The following is an 18,428-nucleotide window of genomic DNA, read 5'->3' as shown; positions in this document are numbered from 1 at the left end:
GGTGATTTTCAAAAAAAGGGGAAGTTTATAGCTAGAAATACATTAAGATACATATGTTATTTAATAGTTCACACGTAGATAAACCCAAAAAATTAAACAAGTTGAGATTCTGTTCTTCTGAATTTTTCGGTATTTTTTAAATGACAAAAAATATTTTACTTGTGACCGTATAAATCATAATTCGTAATCGAAAATCTATAATGGGATTCAGGTGTCCGTAATGGCAATCACACCATTACCTCCTTTGTTATTTGAGACTAAAGTCGTCTCAGAAACAGATATACTTAGGACATTAGGTAATTCAATAATGGCAATGGCCCTAATCCTGAGTCCCTTACATATCTTCAGAATAGCGAAGCTCCAAGTAAAATGGTTGTTATAAGCATTCGTACTTTTACGTAATAAAAAATAGCCCTCATTGGACAGATCATAATTTGTTTAGAAGTATTTTCGTTGATCCACGGCAAGATGGTCCAGTGGTTAGAACGCGTGCATCTTAACCGATGACTGCGAATACAAACCCAGGCAAGCACCACTGAATATTCATGTGCTTAATTCGTGTTTATAATTCATCTCGTGCTCGGTGGTGAATGAAAACATCGTGAGGAAAACTGCATGTGTCTAATTTCCTAGAAATTCTGCCACATGTGTATTCCACCAATCCGTATTGGAATAGCGAGGTGGAAAATGTTGCAAACCTTCTCAAAGGGAGAGGAGGCCTTTGCCCAGCAGTGGGAAATTTACAGGCTTATGTTGTTGGCTTATTTTTTGCACGAATTAATGAGTCTTGAAAGGTCTTCTCCCTTAAAAAATAGATATTTATGCATGTCTAATGATTCTAATGATAATAATGATAGCAATGCTTCTTTCCGGGTTTAATTTGACTACGGCAGTTACTCTCAAGATACACTAGTTAACTGCACATGAGATAGTGCACAAGTGACATCAATAACTGGTACAATTACCAGGCCTTTTGCGTTTTTCTGAAATTGGCATCTTAAATTTTCAAGGAATTAGTTCGACAGTATTTACTATCCCAAGCCTAGGAAATAAGGAAAACCGTTGGTCTTGTAATTGACCTGACTCTCTTATGGTGGCGAAGCACCAAACCCACCACCAAAATTGTTGAAGGGAACACTGCCAGCGACAGAGTGGTGGGTAACTGTAAATTCTTTCCATATATCATACAAACAACCGAAATCATATAAAATAGTATGCGTAATGGAAATACTTATATTAGACTTTCCAATAGTCCTGGTCTCTTAAAACCTGGTTTAATTTCAGCTTTGGCATCCTGTGTTTTAGTCTATACATCGTGTTAAGTACACGTGCCTTATTGATCTACTGTCAGATAATTAAGAAAAGCAACCCAATACAAAATCATCAATTTTTCACTGTAGAAAAAATATTTTTTTTTTGACATCCTTATTTTTTCTCAACTTAGATGTGACAACCCTAAAGTAGATTCATTTGACCCAAGCTCAAGCCACCATTAAGCATAATCATAGTTTCGCCCAGTCATTATAATAATTCCGAGAAATTCCGTACAAAAAAGAACATTCATAAAAAAAAGTCATAAATCTATGAATCAGAAAGTGTAATTTAGTAAACCAATAGAAACTTGAGCAAACAAGTGTTATCTGATCCAGTGAAGTGGAACTAGAAAAATGTTGTTCGGCTTGCGACAAAAAGCTCTTTAGGGTACCGCTGTCGTATATTATTTATTATGTTTATTTTGCAGTTTTGCGGATAGACTCTTTATAATAAGTGTTACCGTTTATAGAAAGTAAATATGGGACAACTGCTCTGAATCGAATTTGATGAAATTTGGCGTGAAGCTAATTTGAACACTAAGGAAGGAGATAGGCTTTTTACCTGACACATAACAATCAAACCCCTAAAACGCAAGCGAAGTTGCGGGCGATAACGAGTAATTTATAACTAACTATACCGCTTGGCTGACGCCTTCTCTTGGGGCAGGAGTTTATTACCTCACGTCGTTCTGTCGGTTGTACACGTGGTACAATTTCATCTGACATATGTATACTTCTTCTAAGTCACCAAGTTTAGACAAATGATGCTTCATATGTCTTAAAGTGCCAACCATTAAGTGTCATGTTGTTATTTCACCTAAATACATATATGTACATATAATCCGAGACGTAGACACTTACCGTGGGGTTAGTCCAAGACTTAAACGTCGCGCAGCGGGCGATGGAGCGAGTTATGTTAGGTGTCTCTCTCGTGGATAAAATCACTTGGTGGTAGGGCTTTGTGCAAGCCCGTCTGGGTAGGTACCACCCACTCATCAGTTATTTTACCTCCAAATAACAGTACTCAGTATTGTTGTGTTCCGGTTTGAAGGGTGAGTGAGCCAGCGTAACTACAGGCACAAGGGACATAACATCTTAGTTCCCAAGGTTGGTGGCACATTGATGTAAGGAATAGTTAATATTTCTTACAGCGTCATTGTCTGTGGGCGATGGTGATACACATACCATCAGGTGGCCCATATGCTCGTTCGCCAACCTATACCATAAAAAAAATGAGGTTATCCGTGAGAGAACCAAAGTAACAGACATAGCTAGGAGGATCAGCAAGCTGAAGTGGCAGTGCGCTGGCCATATCTGTCGTAGGACCGATGGCCGTTGGAGCAGACGAGTCCGAGAGTGGAGACCACGTCTCGGAAAGCATAATGTAGGACGACCTCCGACCCGCTGGTCCGACGACATTCGCAGGACCACCGGTGGAGGCTGGATGAGGGATGCAAAGGACCGAGCGGCATGGCGCGCTCTGGGGGAGGCCTATATTCAGCAGTGGACAGCAGTGGCCTGATGATGATATATACATACAATAAAATTACAATGTATGTTTGTAATATTAAAATAACGACCTTTTACTAAATGAATATGTATGTATACAAGATATACATACCAAAATAATATTTATATTTATTCTTGTCTGTATGTCAGTCTGTTTGTTTCGGGTAATCTCTAGAACAGGTAAAACGATTTTGATGGCAGCTTCACTGGCAGATTTTTTTATGGTATAGGTTGGCGGACGAGCATATAGGCCACCTGATGGTAAGTGGTCAACATCACCCATAGACAATGACGATGTAAGAAACATTAACTATTCCTTACATCGTCAATGCGCCACCAACCTTGGGTTATGTATTGGTTATGTGTTATGTTATGTCCCTTGTGCCTGTATAACTAACTGGCTAACTCATCAGTGAAATGGTAAATAGTCGGTGTCAGCCAATAAAACCCTACAGTATATCTATCAAAAAACAATACGAGAATACTTTAACAAATATGTTTTTTACAAATTACCATTTTACACAATAATATACTGGATCAATCAAGGGGCTCGTATCGCTTCTTTCTTTTGATTGTTGGGGCAAGGGCACCGTGGCTGACACCGGCTCCAAATATACCAATAACTATAACTACATGATATAATCGTTAATCGACTTTTAAGTAGTCTAATATTTTTCATTTCATTTAACTTAGGAAGACTCTAAAAAATATGTTGAATACGCAATTATTTTTATTACTTTTTCGTGCATATTCATTTGTTTTAAAATAGTGTTTTGTTTGAAGTCGGTTTTTCTTTTTGTTAAAATTTTATTTATATTATAATAGTATTCCATAATTGTTATTGAGATGTTATGTTCTTTGTGCCTGTAGTTAATAATCAGATAGCTGATGTAATGAGTAACTTAAGCTACAATAATCACATTTTAGTTAAATTCAAATTCGCAAGAATCGCGGTAACAGCTAGTTACAACTAATAATAGAAAACTGCTTCCGTTTTTCCGATACGAAGAAAATCAAAACACATTCGTGGTGCGTACACTTTGACATTTCAAACGAGCGCAGTTTCCGTTCGTAAAGTTATTCCTCAAACTGTATCGATTATATATTATATATGTCTTGACCTTATATATCTTCACATAGTATAAAACAAAGTCGCTTACCACTGTCTGTCCCTATGTATGCTTAGATTGCATAAATTACGCAACGGATTTTGATGCGTGTTTTTTAATAAATAGAATTATTCGAGAGGAAGGTTTTTGGACAATATAGTGAAATACATAGATCATTTTAGAAGTTTCTAATGTGATGTCGTCAATAAACAAATTCTGTAGCATATTTAGTATCAGTATGACCCGTGCGAAGCCGGTGCGGTTCGCTAGTACATATATGATATAAGGCTTTTGAAAGCGATACAAATATTTATTTACCTCTTATTATTTTTTACTTAACAGTGTTTTCGACGACCTCCATGGTCGAGTGGTGTGTACACTAGTTTTCATGGATACCCCACTTCGAAGTCCCGGGTTCGATTCCCGGCCGAGTCGATGTAGATTACTATCATTGGTTTTCTTGGGTCTAGATGTTTGTGGTATCGTTCGTTCTTCTGTTAATTTCTACTTCATATTTTCCATAACACAAGTGCTTTAGCTACTCACATTGAGATCAGAGTAATGTATGTGATGTTGTCTCATTTTTATTTATTCATTTAAAAATATAAACTTTTTATGGTATAGATGTCAAACGGGCTAGAGGATGCCCTGTATAATTGTATAAACTAAAATAAACACATTACCTAACTCAACTTTGCCGTCGGTTTTAAGTAAAGCCTCGTTCACATTAAATATTGAGAATATTGACGATCACTCTGAGTATATACGTCTTTATAAAAACATTTTCGTCTATTTGCACGTGTGCCTGCAAACATGCTTTGTGCGCTGCGAAACAGTTGCATATCAAAACGTCTAGTACGCATTATTATTTTAAGCGCTTAAAGCGCTGTGTTTTCTTATGTAGACCCACCCTGTCGTTTATACTATTTTACTCGAGCAAATAATCCTTTTTCCTCACGAATAATTCAGACAGCACTTTGTTCCTGCTAACTTTTATACAAACATTTAGATGTCATTTTTTTCCAGAAGAAAGGACAAGGCTGATCTCAATCAAAATGGACTGATTTAGACTTATACGTAAGAATATGATAATAATATACTTGATTTTTTTTATAAATAATTTGAGTGTGACATAAAAATCTGTCCACAAATTCTTATAAAAAGGCGTTAAGATTGAAGGGAGAAAACGAATATTACAGTAACCTTTTAAATTGAGTATGTATATAACTATAATATTGAATACATATTTTAGAAACAATTCATATAAAAGACAAGTTTGATTTTCTTTTCACGGCCCAATTCTTATGTTACTCTAAAAAGCCTACATGTATTCAAATGGAACTCTGCAACATGCATGTTAACCTCCCACTGCGTAGCAAGAATAAGTTTCAAAACTCCTCGAGGAGAGTCGAGACCAATAGGATATAAGAGAGTTGATACTTTGCTTACTTTACACAAACTATATCATAAAGTTTTATGTTATAACAAAGTAAAATTCATAAGAATGTTTATCAATGTCAATGATTAAATAACTATTGAAAAAAATGTGATTGTTGGAGTATTTATGATAAAACTTTTGTACATGCTTTTGTTCTGTTCGCAATTATCTCCCAAGTCTCAGGCCTTAGTCAAGGCCTAACTTTTGTCAAGTTACATTTTCTTAAGTATATATTATCCTTGATTCTTTTATTGTCAGTCTTGTTTATGTACCTTGAATTAATATTATATAATGAGTACTTACCATTTTTGTGTCCGTAATAACCCGTGCCGGAGGACGAGCCGCTTCCAGTGGACCCTTGCTGAGGCCTGCCCTCGTCTTCCTCGAGAGGCAGAGATGGCTCCATATTGACGGCACTAGCACATCACTACACTACACAACACGGCCACTTGTTATCTGAAAAGAAAAAGGGAGTTTTAGTACTCATAGCGCTATATTTCCAAAAAATAACTTTCCTTTCGGAGACTTCTTCGTGAGGATAATAGTCATCCTGCTATGATAGAATCCTGCATTATTCATTGTAGTAGAACATGCTGTGTGTTCTGTGCTCCGTTATAGAGAGTTTCTCGGATTCGCTTATTAATACTTTATTTAGGCTATATTACAAAAAGCATTTTTTAATACTTAGCTATTGAACTGTTACTGTTTCTAAATTTTATTTCAAATTTGTATTAGGTATGTCAGTTTAGTAAGCAAGTAAGTTTTTTTTTTCATTGGTTTTTATTTTTAGTTAATTTTGTGAGAATTTTAAAGAGCGACCTTTAGTACGAATTCGTTCATGTTCGAATACGAATGTCCACCAGCGTCCTTTCTAGTGGTTTTATTTCGATTGATTTGAAATAATTTTCTTCTTTTTATACATTTTCTATAAAGCTAATAAAACGGTTATGTTTTTAAATTAACGGTTATTTTCATAATGATTTTTTTAGTTTTTAAGGCATTTTTGAGGAAAAAAATCAAAAAAATATTGAAATAAATTCGTTTTCTGTCTCGCTTTTTTAAATTTGGACCGATAATTATAGTTTAAATGTTGACAAATATCGAGTGTTTAAACTTTTTTATAAAACAAAAGAAAAAATATAGATTTTAATTGATACTTTTTTTTAAATAAATTTTTGAAGTTGCATTTTTAACAAATTTTGAAAATAGCTAAAAAACGTGATAACTCAAAAATGGTTCACTTTTGGATTGTGCATATGGGGGTTAAAATAATTACAAATAGTCACCCCTATCACCTACTAACGGATATACGTCGAGTTACCAATGTCTCTGTATACATTCGAGAGCCGAAACAGATAGTGGATTGAATATAACTGTCTTTAACCCAGCTTTTTGTTATATTTACAAATCGAGTAAAGTAAAGTAAAGTAAAGTAACAGCCTGTAAATTTCCCACTGCTGAGATAAGGCCTCCTCTTCCATTAAGGAGAGGATTTGGAGCGTATTCCACCACGATGTTCCAATGCGGGTTGGTGGAATGCACATGTGGCAGAATTTCGATGGAATTAGACACATGCAGGTTTCCTCACGACATCATCGAGTAAAATATTTATATATTTTTAAAAATTTTTTCATATAGTAACCACCAAGGTAAGTAGTTAAGCTAACTTACTAATTCTAAGTTAAAATACGTTTTACTGTAATAGATTGTTAAGTTAGTAGAGGTAGAACTTAACTTTCAAACGTGTAACTTCAGTTCGGCTTTGGTGTATATAATTACACTGGCTCACTCAAATTTCATCCTGACCTAGAGATACATGAATCATTGTTGTTTAGACTAAGGCTAAACGCTGTTGTGGCTTAAAGGCTTCTTCGATAAATACATTATCTATCACTTTTTTATATAAAAGGACTGGACTATTAAATGGTTTACGACAAAGGCCTATAATAATTAATAATACCTCAAATAATAATATTATAATAGCTTTTCTCTCCAATGGTCCGGTAGTCTGAGTCGAGATGGCCCAGTGGTAAGAACGCGTGCTTCTTAACCGGTGATAGCGGGTTCAAACCAAGGCAAGAACCGCTGATTTATGTGCTTAATTTGTCTTTATAATTCATCTCGTGCTCAGCGGTGAAGGAAAACATCGTGAGGAAACCTGCATGTGACAAATTTCATAGAAATTCTGCCACATTTGTATTCCACCAACCCGCATTGGAACAGCGTGGTGGATGTGTTCCAAACCTTCTCCTCAAAGGGAGAGGAGGCCTTTAGCCCAGCAGTGGGAATTTACAGGCTGTTGTTGTTGTTGTTGGTCCGGTAGTACCCTTGTGGAAGTCTTCGTAAATTTATTTATATGTTCTTTAAACATCTAAGTTCATACATCTATATATATTTTAAACCAAGAAATGTATGTGAGCAAACCGAGCAGCAAACAGCTCCGATAATCATTGCACCAAACAGTTCTACATATGTTTCAAGTTTTACACTTAAATAGCTATATAATACGCATTTAATACGTGTGTACAAAACTACATAAAATGTCCGACTTCGCACAAAAACTTTGGCTACGATTGTAAAAATTTTGCTCATTTCTCTACTACAATAAGCATTTTACTTGGTGGTAGGGTTTTGTGCTAGCCTGTCTGCGTAGGTACCACCCACTAATCAGTTATTCGTCTGCCAAATAAAAGTACTCAGTATTGTTGTGTTCCGGTTTAAAGGGTGAGTGAGCCAGTGTAACTACAGGCACAAGGGATATAACATCTTAGTTCCCACGGTTGGTGGCACATTGACGAATAAAGAATAATTAATATTTCTTACAGCGTCATTGTCTATGGGTGATGGTGACCACTTACCATCAGGTGGCCCATATATGTCTGTCAACCTATACCATAAAAAAGCATGTATAAAAATTTTAAACAATTCTCACGAGACACTCAATTTATTGTTGAAAACTACATCAAAATACGATTTATAGTTTAATAAATCCGAGCATATAGACAACGGGAAGCGACTTTGTTTTATACTAACAGAAATAGCCTTGACCGTACGTTAATATTCTTAGAGGTGGAATAATATATCAAGGGTAAATCCTAGCCTAGCGCTATATCAAGATTTATGTGAGGAACACCAGGCATTTAGAAACGGTGTAACACCCTGCAGTAATAAAAATAATATTGTATTTCCTTGCACAGTAACAGCCTGTAATTGCCACTGCTAGTCTAACGCCTCCTTTTTAAGAGAGAAGTCTTTTGGAGAATATTCCACCACGATATTAAATGAAACCAAAATGTTGAAATAAGACAGGAAGGTTAGGTCGTGATGTTTCAGTACATCGTCGAGTGAGACATGAATTGTACACATGAAAATTCAGTAGTGCTTGTATGGGTTTGAACCCTCAATCATGGTGGTTAAGATGTACGCGTTTTAACCACTGGGCCACATCGGCTCATATTTTTTTTATTATTATATATGTCCATCTCTCCCACACACAAACGCGATTAAATTATGATATGAAATTGTGAATGACTTTAGACCAAAATCATGAAAAAAATATTTCTATACAATGTCATAAAAATGAATAAAATGGGAGTTTATAACGTATTCATTTTAAATGATAAAGTTTCGAGTTTATTTTAACACGTGTAGACATAGACATGTGTCAGATTTTCATCCGACACATAGAATTTCCTTTACGATGATTGACAGCCAATCCTGAGATTATTTTCAGAAATAAAAAAAAAAGATTTATCTAAAATATAGAATCGATTAAATCTTTGAGTTGTAACCAGTAAACAGCTCGGCTTAAGTAACTAAACTTTAACAAATATATAAGTTGCTTGTTATTAAAATATATAAATAATTTTAGTAGTTAATACTGCATCACCTGCCTTTAATTTTTGACACAGTCAACTTTATAATTTAATATTGTAAAATGTCTATTCAAACGCTCTTTTAGGAGCATACTTAAATAAAATTCATTTCTATTTCATTTTTATAATATAATAATTAAAAAGTTAATATACACTACGACCAAGTTTGTATAAAGAAACAAAATTTCTAACAATTAAAAAATAAACAATGGATTCGAAATTCAAAATTAGAAATATAACATTATTACAATAATGACAGTCGATTTATAAATCACACCACACTAATTACCTGTATCTAAAATTCGTTTGACATAAACTGGCTAAGATCCATTAAAAAAAACACCATAATTAAAACACAGATTAAAAAAAACAATTTCGATTCACAAATTCGAACCGTCGAAGCTAGTAAATTGAAGCGCGGGTGTTTTAAATTTCGAAGCAGCGTTCTAATATTAAAACGGTTGTTTTCGACGCAGCTTGCAATAAACTGAGCACTCTGTGTGGAGCGCCACTATTTTTACAGATGTTCTAAAAGTAGGCCAGGAGCTGAATATATGTATATATGAGTATCTATCTAATTTAATTTTTTATTATAAATTTTTATTGTTATTAATATAACAAATAATATAGATTAATAAGTGAATTCCTTTAATCTAGTACAACCTTTAAATGCCAGAACACATTTTGATTTTGGAGTATCAATAGAATGCTTACATCATTCCGAGTGACACTGGCTATAGATTCATTTATTCATTCCAGAACTTTTTTTTAAATTTCGAACGTTAAAAAATATTTTTCGAGTAAGTAATGTATGTAGTAATAAATAACCTAAACACATCGTAATAAATTACCTAAAAATAACACGTTACTAATTAAATTTTAATCTCACACGCGTTCCCTGTAATTTATACTCAAAGTATTTCAATTATTACTTTCATATTATAATGAAATTATTCTAACAGGGGATAATTACTGTAATTAGTATGTGTAACAAATGTTTTAATGAGTCAATAATTATTAAGTTAAATTTTGTACGAAATTTGAAACGAATTGCGAGGCATTCTTTGTTTCATAAATTTAAGCCATGTCAAATAAAATAATCACAACTCGTAATTGTCCTGAAAATAAACATGTATACGTTTTATGTGAACTAATAGATCTCCGGGAAACGTCACATTTATTTAGAAGATTATTTTGGGAACAGAATGACAGGTTTTGTTTTGATTTCATCTCCAAAATTATGGAATGCTATTATAATAAAACAATAATGTCAAATGACTAACTGAACTAGTATATACTACATTAATTTAGTTATAAACTGTAGGTTGCCCGTCTGGGTAGGTACCACCCAACAACAGCCTGTAAATTCCCACTACTGGGCTAAAGGCCTCCTCTCCCTTCGAGGAGAAGGTTTGGAACATATTCCACCACACTGTTCCAATACGGGTTGGTAGAATGCACATGTGGCAGAATTTCTATGAAATTTGTCACAAGCAGGTTTCCTCACGATGTTTTCCTTCACCGCTGAGCACGAGATTATAAACTCAAATTAATCACATGAAACAGCGGTGCTTGCCTGGGTTTGAACCCGCAACCATCGGTTAAGATGCACGCGTTGTAACAACTGGGCCATCTCGACTCCACTGGGCCATCTTGACTCCACTGGGCCATCTCGACTCATCAGATATTCTATCGCCAAATAACAGTACTCAGTGTTGTTGTGTTCCGGTTTGAAAGGTGACTACAGTGTAACTACAGGCACAACGGACATAACACCTTATTTCCCAAGGTTGGTGGCAGATTGACGATGTAAGGAATAGTTAATATTTCTTAAAGCTTCATTGTCTATGGGTGTCGGTGACCACTTACCATCAGGTGGCCCATATACTCGTCCGCCATCCTATACCATAAAAAAATAACAATTTACTACTAATCACTGGGACAAAAATTGACTTGACTTTTATTTGTTATTACATAAGAAGATAGTCGAGCAGGTTTTATTTCTAATTAAAAAAAATAAAACTTATAAAAAAAAGAAACCAATGAGATATTATTTTACATCACCAGCTCTCAGTCTTTTCTGTTTCTGGCAAAGTTCCCGCGACAATTTTGACATTTCAAGTGAAAAAGCATGTTCTGTAAAATATATCATTTTAGTAGAAATTAAAAAAAATAACACATTTTGTTTTATAAAATTTATTACGTCATTATTTCAAATATACATAGAAATATCTACTAGGAGAGTATTGGTCGAGTTAAAAATGTTTGGCTGTAAAGTTCGCGTCTTGCTCTGTATCAATGAAAAATAATGCAACAAAAACGTACAATAAAAAATGCCGCGAGGCGAGATGGCCCAGCGCTTAGAACGCGTGCATCTTAACTAATGATTGTGGGTTCAAACCCAGGCAAGTACTAAATTTATGTGCTTAATTTATGTCTAAAATTCATCTCGTGTTCGGCGGTTAAGGAAACGTGAGGAAACATGCATGTGTCTAATTACATAGAAAATCTGCCACATGTGAATCCACCAACCCACACTGGAGCATAGTTTTTTTAATTATTTAATAATGGATATATTTGTTTGTTATGATATATACCTCTGACTGCGTATAAGACGTGAAAGCATAACAAACAAAGAAATAAACAATGTTTTGTATTTATAATATTAATAGTAGGAAAGATTTTATAAATATATTTCATCCATTATTTCTAAACATCAAGTCCTTGCAAATACACTCTCCGGATACGTTGAAATATTTGTCTTTCAAAATACACTTCATGACATCTTAAATATAAAAATATAAATAATATAACTTATATTTTTATATTTAAAAAAAATTGCTATTGTTTATAAAATAAAACAAAAGTCAATACACTGGTACAATGCGAACGTACGATTTTTGCTTATTAATTCAAATAGTAAGTAACAGCCTGTATATTTTCCCATTGTTGGAATAAGGCCTCCTCTCCCATTAAGGAGAGGGTTTGGAACATATTCCACTACGCTGTTCGAATGCGAGTTAGCTCACATGTGGCAGAATTTTGATGAAATTAGACACATGAATGTTTCCTCACAATGTTTTCCTTCACCGCCGAACACGAGACGAATTATAAACACAAATTAAGCACATAGATATAGTGGAGTTTGCCTGGGTTTTAACCCGCAATCATCGGTTAAGATGGGCCATCTCAGCTCAGTGGCTTGTGTACGTTAATGGAAGAGGGGGCCTTATCCTAGCAGTGGTAAATTTACACTGTTACTTTACTTTACGTGCACAAAAACATCGATCTTTTTGTACAGATTCATCACCAACTAACGTTTCAAGCTATACCCTTATTTCGACCAGCAGTGTACGAACGGCTCATAAGAGAGCACATTTAACTGAACGAAACGTTGCTTTTATTTTATTCAAACGTTTTGAGTGTTCTTAGTTTTATAATGACTATGTACATTATTGACTAACTCGTTCTAGTTGCTAAAAGGCAACTGAATGAAGCTACCATCGGATCGGAAAGTAGATTCTACCGAGACCGGCAAGAAACTCAGTAGTTACTCTTTTTCAACATTTAAATACGTAACAAATCCACCCTGTCAGCTATCACATTGGGAGTACGTAACGTGCGCGTTAGTGGTGCCACCTTGAGCAACCTGGTTCGCGCGCTATACCATTTTATTATATAATATTAGTTCTCACCAACTATTCTACAGCCAAATAACAGCACTCAATGTTATTGTTGTACGGTTTGAAGGGTGAGTGAGCCAGTGTAACTACAGGCACAAGGGACATAACATCTGAGTTCCTAAGGTTGGTGGCACATTGACGATGTAAGGAATAGTTAATATTTCTTACAGCGTCATTGTCTATGGATGATGGTGACCACTTACCATCAGGTGGCCCATATGCTCGTCCGCCAACCTATACCATAAAAAAAACTTAAGGTGTTGGTTGTCATATGTCAGGCACAAAAGTGACCTATATCCTTTCTTCGTGTTCAAGTTTGCTTTAAACCAAATTTTATCAAATTCGGTTCAGACTATAGGTCGTGAAAGAGCGTTAGACATACATATATGTTGTATATACATATATATATATATATATATATATATATATATATATATATATATATATATATATATAAATAGATATATCCTGATCATCTATTCTACCGACGAGCAGCAATACCTAGTATTCTTGAGGAAACATTGATAAACAACAGCCTGTAAATTCCCACTGCTGGGCTAAAGGCCACCTCCCCCTTTGAGGAGAAGGTTTGGAACATATTCCATCACGCTGTTCCAATGCGGGTTGGTGGAATACACATGTGGCAGAATTTCTATGAAATTTGTCACATGCAGGTTTCCTCACGATGATTTCCTTCACCGCTGAGCACGAGATGAATTATAAAGACAAATTAAGCACATGAATCAGCGGTGCTTGCCTGGGTTTGAACTCGCAATCATCGGTTAAGATGCACGCGTTCTAACCACTGGGCCATCTCGAACATTGATATGGTGTGTGCAAATCTGCTCCATGTATTTACCATGAATTAGAGGAACGTTCTGGATTAACCTTCAACCTTTTCCACAGAATAGTTTACTTTCTGTTACTGTTGATAGATTGATATTTTTTGTCCCTTTCGTCGTTTGTTTGTAAATCTATTTCATTAAATTGTGTTCCCTGTCAAGCTTCATTTTTCCATTCCTATTTGGACAGCGATCTATCAATATCATTTGTCACTTTTAAAAGCTCTTGGCTGTTGTTGTGATATTATGACATAAACAATATATATATATATATATATATATATAAGTTAACTTGTATATATAACTCAAAATCAAAAATCAAAATAAACTCTATTCAAGTAGGCTTTTACAAGCACTTTTGAATCGTCATTTTACAATTAAGTGAAGCTACCACCGGTTCGGAAAGTAGATTCTACCGATAAGAACCGACAAGAAACTCAGTAGTTACTCTTTTTCTAACTTAAACAAGTTTCGACATAATCTACGAGGTCTCGTGAACGAGACATCGTAGATAATGCCGAAATATCGAGCTCCACAAAAAAAGCGAAAATAACAAGTAGTAATAAGAAAAACCATGCCTTAAATCCTCATTACATAGTATAAAACAAAGTCGCTTACCGTTGTCTGTCCCTATGTATGTATCTTTAAAATTACGCAACGGACTTTGATGCGGTTATTTTAATAGATAGTGTGATTCGAGAGGAAGGTTTTGTTATAATACATGGACAATATAGTAAAAAAATACTGATATTTTTAGAAGTTTCTAATGTACATCACATAAATAAATGCATCTTTTGTAATAATTATCAGTGTTTTACCCGTTCGAAGCCGGGGCGGGTCGCTAGTCTTACATAAACTATTAACTTTTTCTGTCCTAGTAGTAAAGTAAGTAGTAACAGCCTGTAAATTACCCACTGCTGAGCTTATGCCTCCCTAATGGGAGAGGGTTTGGAACATATTCCACCACGCTGTTCCAATGCGGATTAATAGAAAGCACATGTGGCAGAATTTCGATGAAATTAAACACATGCAGGTTTCCTCGCGATGTTTCCTTCGCCGCCGAGAACGAGATGAATTGTAAACGCAAATTAAGCACATATATATAGTGGTGCTTGCCTGGGTTTGAAACCCGAAATCATCGGTTAAGTTGCACGCGTTCTAACCACTGGGCCATCTCAGCTCTTCAGTCCTAGTAGTATATTTCATTACAATAAAATTAGACTGTAAATATTCCACTGACTGAAATAAGCGCATGTAAATTCAACGGTGCTCACTTGGAGCCCGAAATCATTGCGATTAACGACATCCTCTCCTGCGTCTCGTCAATTGTATAATATCATATCGAGATATTTTATACCGAAAGGCGAAGACATTTCAACGACTAATGTATCTTAATATCTGCTTTGAAGATTAAAAATAGTTTTGGTAACATTGGCAAGTGATAGAAATCTGACCAGTTTCGATGGTATAATGTCATATCACTCATTGGTGCTGTAGGATTATGAGCCATTTCTTACATTGTCATTGCGCCACCCACTTTGGGAATGATGATAAGTCTTGTGTGTGTGTGTGTGTGTGTGTGTGTGTGTGTGTGTGTGTGTGTGTGTGTGTGTGTGTGTGTGTGTGTGTGTGTATGTGTATGTGTGTGTGTGTGTGTGTGGGTTCTCATGCACAAAGCCTTACCACCAAGTTTTTTGATTGAGTTGATTATATATTGATATCTAAAAAACGGTACATTTGTGTACAAGTCAATGATAAACTCAGGATATGATGCTGTATGTATTTAAATGGAGCTATAAAGATATATTCATTTAAACATATTAATATTACATTAATATGTTTAAAATTACATTCAAGATTTATACAGATTAATATATTAATGTATTAAATATGCAGGGTAACTGTTAATAAAATAATTAGTAAATCGTGTCGTAGGGTACTTGAGTTGTAAAGTACAATTACATACAATAAAATGATTGGTAAGGTAACAACATGTTATATCAAATCAAATCAAAATAAACTTTATTCAACTAGGCTTATACAAGTACTTTTGAATAGTCATTTTACAATTAAGTGATGCTGCCACCTGTTCAGAAAGTAGATTCTCCGAGAAGAACCGGCAAGAAACTCAGTAGTTACTCTTTTTCAACATTTAAAAAATACAAAGTCATGTTAGTTAAATACAATTATTTAAATTAATATATCCTGCGTGGAAGTTAACAGGTATTAGCTCCACGCTTTTTTATCATCTATAAAATCTTGTATTGAATAATATGCTTTTTCTACCAATGTACTTTTTACAAACGATTTGAATTTACTAAACGGCAAAGTTAAAAATGTCTGCGGATTTTTATTATAGAAGCGGATACCTTGCCCCAAGAAGGACTTATTGACTTTGCGGAGTCGGAAACTTGGCGTTATAAGCTTATCCTTACTCCTGGTAAATTTATTAACACTTTCGTCTAAGGGAAACGAGTGCGATGAGAAATTCCTTATGTTGTTTTGTTTAAAAATACTTTTCGGGAAATTTTCCTTTAGCTGTCATAATACTTTAATTTTACTTTTCTTTTAATTAAGTTCTGTACGACTTTTATTTGTACTTCTGTCTTTAACATTCAACCATAATTATTCCGCCAAGCCATAATCATTAGTGAAAATTCAAGTGAAAAATATGCACATATATTGTATTGTATAATGATTTGTAGTGTTATTTTAATGTTTAGAACTTTTTACATTTTTATTAATAAATTAAGAGGCAAGCTGTATCAAGACTGTACTGATTCAAAGTGATTATAATTGCTTATTGACATTTACAATACTAGAGGTTTTGCAAGAACATCTTGTTTTGAGAATGAATGTTTTTTTTTAAGAACACCGCAATCCATATCCACAGAAAAAACTACACTATATTCACGCGTTCTATATTTTGGGTTATCTGTGCAATTAATTACATTTGACTTTCAACACACGCGCGCGTCAATGTGCGTTGAATTAATATATTTTAATATATATATTTTTTATGGTATATGTTGGCGGACGAGCATATGTCACCATTACCCATACACAATGACGCTGTAAGAAATATTAACTATTCCTTAAATCGTCAATGCGCCACCAACCTTGGGAACTAAGACATTATGTCTCTTGTGCCTGTAGTAGTACACTGGCTCACTCACCCTTTTAACCAGAACACAACGATACTGAGTACTGTTGTTTGGCGGAAGAATAACTGATGAGTAAAAAAAAAAAAAAGTAAAATGTGGCACTTACCCAGACGGGCTTGCACAAAGCCCTACTACCAAGTAAATATAACTAACGTAATATATAATCTAATTTACATTCATTTGCTGTCTTTACTGATAGTCGCACGCACACAAAGAACTGTTGTAAGCACGATGTCACTCACACATACTAACGCCTAATAATAATTAAACGTTAAACATAGCTATATCTTATAAGTACCAGAGAAACTAAGATATAATAGAAGTTTATATCCAAGTAATCTCAGTAAAACATAAACGAGGTTTAAAGGCCACCATTAAGTAGATATATTCTAGATCATCTCCGCTTAATACCCCTTAGTACCACACGGTTCTTAAATTCCCATAAAGACGTACTATTTGAAAGACAACACGTCCCAGTAAAGTACTTGTCAAAATTCAACATAAAACTATCAAAATGGCGGCTGGAATAATAAACGCGCCATGATGAACTACCGCCAGTAATGGGATATGAAATATTTACAAAACCAGAATAGTTATGGTTTTTTTTGCGCGAAGTTTTTCCTCATCACTTCACTATCACTACACTAGTATAAAATAAAGTCGCTTTTTCTGTCCCTGTATCCCTTTGTATGCTTAAATCTATAAAACTGCGCAACGGATTTTGATGCGGTTATTTTTAATAAATAGAGTGATTTGAGAAGGTTTTTGTATATCATACATTGACAATATAGTAAAGAAACACAGATAATTTTAGAAGTTTCTAATGAAATGTCGTAAATAAACAAATTCTGTAGTACTTTTAGTATCAGCTTTGTACCACAGCGATACCGAGGTAGGTGGCTAGTTTTATTTATAAAAAAAAACTTTGAAAGTAAAGATTATTTTACACTGCGCCAGGATACATGCATAACCGATAACCGTTGGGGGAAACGTTGTTCTAGAGTGGAGACAACGTCTCGGCAAACGTAGTGTAGGACGTCCTCAGGCACGGTGGAGTGACGATTTACGCAAGATGGCTGGCAGGAGTTGGATGCGAGTAGCCCAAGAACGATCTCAGTGGCGTGAGGCCTATGTCCAGCAGTGGAGGGAAATGGGCTGATGGATGGATGGATGGATACTTGCAGGTTTCCTTACGATGTTTCATTTAATAAGTAAGAACGATATGGTATCAAGTCTTCATATACTTATCAGGGTAGTTTAAGAACTCATTTTCGACTTTTCAAAGCGCGATGATCAACTGAAAATGATATAATATATACTGGCAAGTATATATTATATCAATCGTATGTACGGTCGGGGTAAGAAAAGATACGTCACCTTAAGATCTATTTTCGTGTGCTCAGTATGAGCGATAATCTGCTTTACCGATCGAGAATGACATATTACGTCGCAATGATTCGATGTTTAAATTAAAAAAGGTACTAGAGTTTACGAC

The 18,428-nt window shown here is 34.8% G+C and overlaps 1 protein-coding gene across 2 annotated transcripts in view; it reads right to left on the bottom strand.

The window, feature by feature from the left end:
* Positions 1-18,428, bottom strand: part of LOC124540124 (KH domain-containing, RNA-binding, signal transduction-associated protein 2-like) — a 324,033-nt gene that overhangs the window by 185,778 nt on the left and 119,827 nt on the right. The window contains exons 1-2 of one of the 2 annotated variants that reach the window (XM_047117561.1): positions 9,534-9,714; positions 5,673-5,825 (exon numbers count right to left, since the gene is read on the bottom strand). In XM_047117561.1, coding sequence (XP_046973517.1) covers positions 5,673-5,775 — 103 coding nt within the window. In that variant the 5' untranslated portion in view covers positions 5,776-5,825; positions 9,534-9,714. Of the gene's footprint in view, positions 1-5,672; positions 5,826-9,533; positions 9,715-18,428 lie in introns of those variants that run through there. The other variant, XM_047117562.1, reaches the window with a different exon arrangement.

Source organism: Vanessa cardui, chromosome 24, assembly GCF_905220365.1.
Source record: "Vanessa cardui chromosome 24, ilVanCard2.1, whole genome shotgun sequence".
NCBI lineage: Eukaryota > Metazoa > Arthropoda > Insecta > Lepidoptera > Nymphalidae > Vanessa > Vanessa cardui.
The sequence above is the reverse complement of the archived record's forward strand: the minus strand, read 5'-3'. Positions and strand labels throughout refer to the sequence as shown.